The sequence below is a fragment of the Mustela lutreola genome, chromosome 12 (genome assembly GCF_030435805.1).
Source record: "Mustela lutreola isolate mMusLut2 chromosome 12, mMusLut2.pri, whole genome shotgun sequence".
Classification (NCBI taxonomy): Eukaryota; Metazoa; Chordata; class Mammalia; order Carnivora; family Mustelidae; genus Mustela; species Mustela lutreola.
Window position 1 is genome coordinate 21,657,824 of NC_081301.1, and position 10,135 is coordinate 21,667,958.

At 40.7% G+C, this 10,135-nt stretch overlaps 1 protein-coding gene across 6 annotated transcripts in view; it reads left to right on the top strand.

The window, feature by feature from the left end:
- The window catches only part of ECPAS (Ecm29 proteasome adaptor and scaffold), a 97,262-nt gene extending 94,914 nt beyond the window's left edge, over positions 1-2,348 (top strand). For all 6 annotated transcript variants that reach the window (XM_059143612.1, XM_059143609.1, XM_059143608.1 and 3 more), the window contains 2 exons: positions 245-316; positions 2,061-2,348. In XM_059143612.1, the coding sequence (XP_058999595.1) occupies positions 245-316; positions 2,061-2,200 (212 nt within the window). In that variant the 3' untranslated portion in view covers positions 2,201-2,348. The remainder of the gene's footprint in view (positions 1-244; positions 317-2,060) is intronic.
- The last annotated feature ends 7,787 nt before the right edge of the window (positions 2,349-10,135 follow it).

Consider the following 10,135-nt stretch of genomic DNA (forward strand, 5'->3'; position numbering starts at 1 on the left):
ATTGCCATTTGTATTGTGGTGATTGGTGTATTGGGCTGACAGTTTTTCAAGTAAGGACTAGGGACAGGTCACACATTTCAAGTAAATGATGCTAATTAGCAGAGTGAAGCTTAAGAACAGGTGTATCTTTCCCTGAATTTGTAATTTCTGAATTTCTTTCTTCCAGTAACACTAACTTAACCTTGGAGCTTCTGTTTGTAAGGCGTATAAAGCAAATAATGTGAATATCTGATTTTCTTCTTAGAAAATAAGACCTATTCATCTGTGAGAACAGAAGCTTTATCTGTGATAGAATTACTGCTTAAAAAACTTGAAGGTGAGTTCTTTTTTTTTTTTTAATTGACATATAATGTGTTATTTGCCCCAGGGGTACAGGTCTGTGAACCATCAGGCTTACACACATCACAGCACTCACCATAGCACGTACCCTCCTCAGTGTCAGTCACCCAGCCACCTTCCCCTGCAATCCTCAGTTTGTTTCCTGATATTGAGTCTCTTACGATTTGTCTCCCTCCCCGATCCCCTCTTGTTTTATTTATTCCTTTCCTACCCCCCAACTGCGCATGTTACCTCTCAACTTCCTCATATCGGAGAGATCATATGATAATTGTCTTTCTCTGATTGACTTCTTTTGCTTAGCATAATACCCTCTAGTTCTGTCCACGTCATTGCAGATGGCAAGATTTCTTTTTTTTTTCTGATGGCTGCATAGTATTCCATTACGTATATATAGATAGATATCTATATCTATCTATCGATATATATATATATATATATATGTATGTATAATCACATTTTGAAGGTGACTTCTTGATTCTTCTGACTGGAGGAGGACCGGGAAGCCAGGATACTTTATGGCATATATTTTAGAAATTTTTTCATGTTTTTGTTTTTAGTAAGTGTATACTCTAAAATATAAATTAGTACATGAACATGTGAGTGAGCTCTATAAAGCTAAAACCTTTAAATTTTATTCAGTGTTTAAATTTGGTACTCTTTCATTTTTACATACTTTTAATGTATTTTGAAGCTACAGTTATGTTGAAATAAAAAAGTTTTGTCTCCACCATGACTCCTGATGTAATCTGGGGGACTTCCAAGTCCATGTCTGACAGGAGCAGAATGGGGTTCCCGGTACCCATGTTAAGAAACAGAGTGACACAATTAAAGAGTGGGGTTGGGAAAACATTTTAACACTTATCACCCAACCCATCAAATTTGACAGTGTTTGCTTAGTCTTATCTTTTTTCCCCTGGGTTCCCCTCCCATACCTTTTATAAAGAAGCAGATTTCTTCTAATGATAAAAGCAAACTGCTGTCTTTTTCTCCAGTGAGGTATTTAAAACAGAGGCTACTTTTTCTCTCTCTTCTTTTTTAATTATTCTAAGCCTATAGATTAAGAATGGAGAAGATGCAACTGTTTTCTGTAGAGTCTCATATATTTGCTATTTCTACTTCTCTCTCTCTCTGTTTAGCAATAAAGCACCCCTCTTAAGGTTCCATGATACGTACGAATGTATTCTAGAGGAGGAAAAGGAGGGTAACCAGCAAAGCAACTTGCTTAAAACCTTATCACTAGAAAGTGGCAGAACCTCATAAACAGGATTTAGGACCTGGTATACTTTCTGGGTTTCTAGAATTTTCAGTATGGGTATAGATCTCTGGTGCTTTAAAGAAAGGAGTAATAAAATCTTTTCGGACTGACTTGGCAATTATGAAATTTATTAGAGGTTTTCTTACTAAGCATATTTTATAAAGAGGTTTTTTTGTGTGTTAAATGGCTTTTTTGTTACTGTGTCCTTTGCCCTGATACCTCCTCCCTCCCATTGGGCTTCAGCATCCCTAGATTCTCTTTGTCCCAGCAATACTGGGGGCAGAGGATGAAACTCCCTGACCTGCATTGAGACAACTACTGAACCTATTCTATCCTGAACTGTTATCGGGGGTTGCTTTATATTTATTTGGGGGCTAGGTGATTTAGAAGAAAATCAGAAAGACTAGTTTTAGGTTTTTGCTTGTTTGTTCTATAAGGATTCTGTTTTTCTTCTTTTTCCATTCAGAATCTAAACAGTGGGAAAGTTTGACATCTGAGTGCAGAATGCTCCTAATTGAGTCTTTAGCTACTATGGAGACAGACAGCAGACCTGAGCTGCAGGAGAAGGCATCATTACTGAAGAAAACACTTGAAAATCTGGAATAAATTAGAAGGGGAAGAAAGAAACGAGTGCCATGTTCATTGGGGGTTGAAATGGTGGTATTCTTTGAAAAACCAAGTGGGCAAAAGTAAAGATTAATCTGTAGCATGCATCATTCCTTGGCTGAAATAAAAAAATATGCCTTAAATTTTGTTCCTTATTAGCTTTATTTTATTTGATCTTTAACAATGTCTGGGCCAAGTGAGCTTAATGGGACCTTGAATGTTTGAGAGGTAGTTGTTGGTGAAATGAATGGAAATAGTTAAGAAAAGAATTAAAGCTTTTATTACAGCAGGAGGCAGAGCTGCAGAGCAAGCTGGATGAAAGTCTTAGAACTGCATCCAAAGTAAATACAGTTATTTCCGGAAGGGACTCTGTAACTGACTTAGTTTAATAAACCCCTTGCTTTATGCCTGAAGAAGGACGTAGGAAATGGCATAGCTTCTGCCCTGCAGCCTGGCCTGGGCTGGGACGACCCAGGTATTAACTGCCCTGCCTGGTGCTGCCCCTAGCCTGCCCGAGATGCTCTTGGGAGGAGGTGTTCAACAGGCCACTCCTCCCGGTATCTAAGTACCATGACCTTGAACACTGTCATTTGTTGAGATGATCAGCTTTTAGAGACTGATTGTTTAGCATCTTCACAGGTTGAGAGAGAGACTTTGGTCTCCATGTGATAAGTCCATCGCAGATGAGAGTACATTAGGATAAGCCTGCTCTGTTTGTATCTGTGGTTGCATATTTTGCAAAAGCCAAATCAACAACAAAATCATAACCGCTTTGGTTTAGACTGTTTGTAATCTCAAAACTGTGAAGAGGACAAAATTTTCCACCCATTTTTAGGCTAACAGTATGACTAGGGAATAGGAGGGCAAACATCTTAATTAGCCGTTTGGGAATAATGTGATATCACTCAAACAGCTGCAGCTAGGGTTCCTTTCTTTTTTTTGTACTGCTTATACCCCTGCCTCAGGGTGTAGGGGTCGGTGGGGAACACCTAGTCTAACGCAAGTATTTGCAGTCAACTGAACGCTAGTTCACCTTGGATTCCAAGCACTAAATTGGTTGTACGGCCAATACTGAGCCCTTACTAATGTTAGAACCAGCGTGGAAACTCCATGGTTATTATTTCTGGTGGTCTCCATACACTATAATATTGACTGTGACCGTAAGAAAAATAACTTTTTACATCTTTTTTTTTTTATTTTTTAAATTTCTTTTTAGTGTTCCAGAATCCATCGTTTATGCACCACACCCCATGCTCCATGTAATCCGTGCCCTCCATAATGCCTACTACCAGGCTCATTCAACCTTCCACCCCCCTCCCCTCCAAAACCCTCAGATTGTTTTTCAGAGTCCACAGTCTCTCATGGTTCTTCAGCTGCTTACATCTTGACCCAGAAGAGTGTGTGTGTGTGTGTGTGTGTGTGTGAACGAATACAAAACTGAAATAAATGTTTTGTGAAATAACACTCTTCACTTGATCTTAGCCAAAAGGCTGAGAAGCGATGATAATATATACTCGTAACTATGTGTAATACACTTTGATTCCCCCCTCCCCACCACCATTTTAAATGCTCTTCAGACCCACCAAATTCTTCTCCTGACTCATAAGTAAAGGTTGCAATGCGCTTGCACTGCCATAGATATTATGTGGACTTGGCTGGATGTACTATGTTCTGGGGTTGCTTCTGATTTGGAAAGGGGGTTTTTGAATGAAAATCTACGTGCTTGGTTATCGAAACATCCTCTTAGATGGTGGTAAATATAATTGTGGGTTTTAGTAGCATTGTGAATTGTAAGGAGCTTCTTGTGGACTTCACCTCAGAATGGCTTGTGCTTGGGGGAAATGAACTTTGGCTATTTTTCAGAAAGCGTGTGGCCTCATAGAATTTGGTGTTTTCCAGATCAGTATTTCCCTCTCTGCTGAGAGCCCTCTGACTTCGATTTACAGACCCTGGGATACGCCTCCGAGGCAAGAACACCATGCAGGTTGGCTGTTTTCAGAAAGTAAAAGGATCTGAGGACAAGAATTGGGCTCTCGGCCCATACGGAGTGTTTTACCTCATCAAGTTTTATGCTTTTTAAACTCTTTGTTATTTACTACTGGGAATTTCCCATGGTGCTGAGAGGTGCTGACACTTGAACCTTTGTGTGCAGTGCTGTTCAGTTCATTCATTGTCGCTTTCTGTAAGCACAATTCCTTTTTACTCTCTTAATGCCTTCCCCTGGACCAGCCAAGTCACTGGCACAACTGGTGATGTGAAATCCCGGTGTCCCGCTGCAGCTCATGTTGGGTGGGCACTTACTTGTTAAAAGGGTTGGTAACTGAGAGTTTGTTACTATGGGATGTTGACACTGGTGGACAGTGACAAGAGGACCCACGCATGTTTGTGTCTCTGGCCCTCATTCTCCAAAGCCCTCTGCTACTGATTTTTATTATTTTTTACCTGGAACTCTTTGGTGCTACTTGTCATACAGGCATCTGATTTAGAGAGCCTAATTACTGAACCCCTTATTCTTGAAATGAGTGCACTGGATAGAGCTTCACAAGTGTATTGGTATGTGACAAGGAGGGACCTGAAGTTTGGCAGCTGGAAATCAGAACAGTGGAAGTAGTATAAGGTTGTGTTTTTGGTGAGAAAGAGCAGCAGTTTCTCTAGAATGTTAGTGTCCCATTCACAACTGCCTGTGAAGGAAGACTGATGGCTGCCAAAGCAGTGCTCTCCCCTTCCATCTTTCCCTCGTGTACGTTGTAACGGAAGAAAGAAGATAGATGTGACCTTGTGGATCTGTGCTCTAGTGGCGCCTGCCCTGTACAAACACCACTTGCCCTTCGGCGGGGAGGGGGACATTTCTGCCTGCTGCTGCCACAATCTAGTCCTGCTGCTTGTTAAGTATAGGGAGTTACTTTGACACGAACTCCTTGTAATGTACAAACTGCTGTTAAATGGATGTATATGTAACAGATTTTTGTATTTTATATGCAAAGTCTTCATAGAATCCTTTGCAATATGTGTGGAGCTAGTTAAGCCTGTGATCATCCTATTGGAAAGGAAAATCCTACCCATGCCCTAAGTGGTGAATAAAAGCTGCATGGTCAGTTCTTTTGAAGGAGCGCCTTGATTTTTACTGATTCCCTAGGAAAACAGTTCAACTTCTGGGGAATTGCCTGGCAACACCCTTAAGAACTGAGAAAGGCCCTATTGCCTGCCATATCTTGAGCTCCCTTTCGAAAGTGGACATTGTCGAATTAACTGGAAGTCCCAGAGCAAAGCAGGAACAAAGGCAGAACACATGGAAAATGGCAGTCAGATTCTTGGAGAGAAGTCACTGGTGAAAGATCATTCATTCATTCATTCATTCATTCATTCATGTATATTTTTGAGAAAAGTAATCCCAGATGAACATACAGAACAGGCAGTTCTGCTTTTGCCTGAGACCGACCGACGTGGCTGTGGGCACAAAATGTCAGCCGGTACTGTAAGCTGCCCCACAGGTCTTGACACTGTGGAAAAGAGGCTGGAGAGTCCCCATTGCTTTGTCTCCAGTCACAGCCAAAAAGCCCACGTGGCTCCCTTCTGCTTCCTTTTACCCTAAATTCAGGTTCCAGTTTGTTGGACTGGATTAACAATTGTTCCGTTCTTTTTTTGAAGTGGAAGATCATAATGCTACCAAAAATGGGAAACATTCAGCTTTTCCAACAATGCCTGTTTAAAAATTTAAGTTTTTCTTTGTCTTCAGAAGTGATAAATTGCTTTTACATTTAAGGACCATTGATGAAGTTGCCTTTAAAATACAAAGGACAGGGGCACCTGGATGGCTCAGCTCAGTTGGTTAAGGGTCTGCCTTTGGCTGGGTTCATGATCTCAGGGTCCTGGAATCGAGCCCCATGTAGGGCTCCCTGCTCATCCGGGAGTCTGCTTCTCCCTCTCAATCTCCCTCTGTGCTACTAAACAAATAAAATAAAATAAAAAGGACAGGGAGAAAACGTAATGGTTGAAGGATACCTAATTTTTGTGTGGTTGTTCTTGAAAAGAGTATTGGGTATTAGCGGTTAGATACATAATTCTATCATGCTACTTTTGATTCCAGACCTGTCTTCAAATACAAAATCTAATTTTTTTTTTGAGTATTTGTTTTATCTCAACACTATGAAGATTTCCACTGTTTTTAACCTCCAACATTTCCAGTGTGATAATGGGTCTTTTAAACTGTTGTTTCCCTGGATGTCTTTTTTTTTTTTTTTTTTTCCTGGCTGCTTCCATGATTTTCTTTATTTTTGGATTTCAGCACTTTATGATATGCCAGGGTGTACTTTTTGGGGGGATATTTATCCTGTTGGAGGTTTGCTTAGATTTTTGAATTTCTAAATTTTTATGCTTCACCAAATTTGGGATATTTGGGGCCATTATTTACCCAAAAGTTTTGTTTGTTTTTTTCTGTGCTATTTGCTCCCTTTTCTCTTTATGGGACTCCAGTTAAAGCTATGTTAATTCATTTGATACTGCTCTAGGGGTGCCTGGGTGGTGGCTCAGTCAGTTGAGTGTCTGCCTCTTGATTTCAGCTCAGGTCATGATCTCATGGGTCCTGGAATCAACACTGCCCCCCCCCCACCCCACCCTGTCCTGTGTGGCTCCTTGCTCAGTTGCTCAGTGGGGAGTTTGCTTGAGGAGTCTCTCTCTCCATCTCCCTCTGCCCCTCCTCCCCACTTGTGCTCCATCTCTGTCTCTCTCAAAAACAATAAAATCTTAGGGGCGCCTGGGTGGCTCAGTGGGTTAAAGCCTCTGCTTTCGGCTCGGGTCATGATCCCAGAGTACTGGGATCGAGCCCCACATCTGCTCAGCAAGGAGCCTGCTTTCCTTCCTCTCTCTCAGCCTGCCTCTCTGCCTACCTGTGATCTCTGTCAAATTTTTAAAAAAAAAATTTAATTAAAAAAAACAATAAAATCTTTAAAAAAATCATTTGATACTGTACTGCAGATTTCGGAGGCATTTAAGAAAAGATCCGTATTTAAGTTCACTGACTTTGTTTGCTATGTCCATTATGATATTAAAGACCATCCTGTGAATTTTTATTTCAGATACTGTTCCAAGTTTTAAAATTTCTGGGTGCCTGGGTGGCTCAGTCAGTAAGCATCTGCCTTTGGCTCAGGTCATGATCCCAGGATCCTGGGATCGAGTCCCACATCGGGCTCTCTGCTTAGCAGGAAATCTGCTTCTCCCTCTACTCTTGCTCTCTCTCTCTCAGAGAAATAAAATCTTAAAAAAAAAAAAAAGTTTTAAAATTTCCATTTGGTTTTTTTTATATCCTTTTCCTAATATTTCCAACCTTTTCATTCATTATGAATTTAATTTTAAAGTTCACAAAGCATAAGTATAATAACTGCTTTTAAGTTCTTGTCTGATAGTGACACATCTGGGTCATTTTGGGTTTGGCCTCTGTTGATTGTCCCCCTATTCCCACTGCCCCACTTTTTCCTGGTTCTTCATATGTCCAGTGTTCTGGGATTATATCCTGGACATTGTGGATGTTATGTTGTAGAGAATCTGGACTCTATTAAATACATTCCTCCAATGAGGTGCTTTGCGTTTAGTGCGCAATTAACAGGCTGAGACTCAAACTGCAAGTGATCTTTCTTTGTGGGTGGCAGTTATTATGTCCGTTCAATTCTTTTTTTCCCCCCTTAGCAAAGCTGTGTGCAATCTACTCTGCAACATGTGTCTTTTCAGAGGTGCCAGAGACTTGGGCAGATTTAGCCATAGAATATGGAGCTGCCCCCTCAGCCTTTTTTCTTTCTCGAATTTTCCCTTCCCTCTCTGTCTCTGGCTCTGCCTCTCTCAGGCCGAAAAGAAGTGGTTTTCAATGAAAACCTCAGCTCTTCTTGGTCCCATTTTGGCTGTTTCACTTCAGACAGAATTCCTAAATCCAGGAAGCTCACCGTATGTTGATCCAGTCCATATTTTAGCTCTCTTCCAAAATCTACTTTTGTTGACTCCGGGGAGCCTTAACAGAATTGGTTTTGGTAGTTTGTCTAGAGTTTATAGTTGTTACATTATGTAGGAAGGTCAGGTTTCTGGGCAGTTTATAAATTACATTAAACTAAATATACTCATCCCATATAACCCAGCGGTCATACTCTTTGGTATTTACCCTCATGATTGAAAAGTTATGTCCACCCAAAAACCTGCCCATGGATGTTTTGGGCAGCTTTATCCATAGGTTCCAAGACTTGGAAGCAACCACGATATCCTTCAGGAGGCTGAGTGGATACATTAACTGGGACATCCAGACAATGGAATATTATCCAGTACTAAAAAGAAATGAGCTGTCAAGCTCAGAAGAGACATGGAACTTAAATGCATGAAAAACATCTGAAAGGGCTACATACTCTGATTCCAATCACATGACATTCTGGAAAAGGCAAAACTATGCAGACAGTAAAAAGATCAGTAGTCACCAGGGAGGAGTAGGGAAGGAAGGGTGAACAGGTCCGAGAATTTTTTTTAGGTGGGGAAACTATTCTATATGATACTACAACGATGGTGTGTGACATCACAGTAAATCCTCACGTAAACTCTGGACTTTGGGTGATAATGATGCATCAGTTTAGATGCACTGATTATAACAAGTGTCTGACAAAGGCTGAGAGTGGGGGAAGTTGTGTTTGGGGGCAGAGGAAATACAGCAAATCTCTGTACTTTCTGCTCAACTTTGCTATGAATCTAACACCGCTCTCAAAAATAAAGTTAAAAAATAAGTTATGTTTTAGATAAATCAGAAGGTTTTTATAAGTTTGTTTTGGATTACACAGGTAATAAATGCTTTTTGCACATACAACAAAACTTTTTAAAGGTGAAAAGAAAGATCACCTATATGCAACTATCCAAAGACAGTATCTGCTAATTTTAAAAAATTATTCATTAAAAAAAAAATGTGTAGAGAGGGAGTGGGAGGGGCGGAAGGAGAGAGAGAATCTTAAGCTGGCTCCATGCCCATCATGGGGCCCAATTCTGAGATCATGACCTGAGCCCAAATCAAGAGTTGGGTGCTTAACCGACTGAACCACCCAGGCGTCCAGTATCTGTTAATATTTTAATGGCTACTATTCTGGGAATAATAGCAATGACATAATTATTAATAAAATAATGAAATATCATTGATTTTTAATTAAGTGTATTTAGTGTTAGGCTACTGTTGACCTTCTGATGCTCCATTAGGAGGAAGATCTGCTCCAGGACCTCAGGTGACTGTGGGTAACAAAAGAGTGGAAAGGGAAACCATGGTTAGGGGAGGACACAGCCTGTCACAAACATCACCCTTCCAAAGTCTGAATTCCTGGTCCAGACATCCATGAGATAAAAGAAAATGCCTACTGTTTAAAGGCACTAAGGTTTGATTACTTTGTTATTCAGCAATAGGACCACTGACACTGACTTATCATGTTGGAAAATCATTCGGCACTAGCTACTGAAGGTGACTTAATCATGTTCTGCCAGTGTTTTCGCTCCTAAGTATAGACCCATCAGAAGTGTGTACACATGTACCCAAATATATACACGTGCAGGGTTATACCACATTACTTGAAATAGCCCAAGAGTGGAGACAGTTCAAATATCTCACGATAGAACAGCGGATAAATAGTGTTCTGATCATAAAATCGACTATAATATACCAATACAGATGGGCCAGCTGGAGCCACACACACTAGCTTGGATCTTGCACGCACACTGTGGAGGGAAGGGAGCCAAACACACCAGAATGCATGCTGCACCATGGCACAAAATCAGCAGGTAGTGTTCTACATGCACTTGAGAAGGACATGCATGTGCATGTTGTTGGGTGGGGTGTTCTAGAAATGGTGTTCAGGCTATTTGTTTTACAGTGCTGTTCCAGTCCTCTCTCCTTGAGAGGTTGTCCAGTTGTTCTATGAATTATTGCGA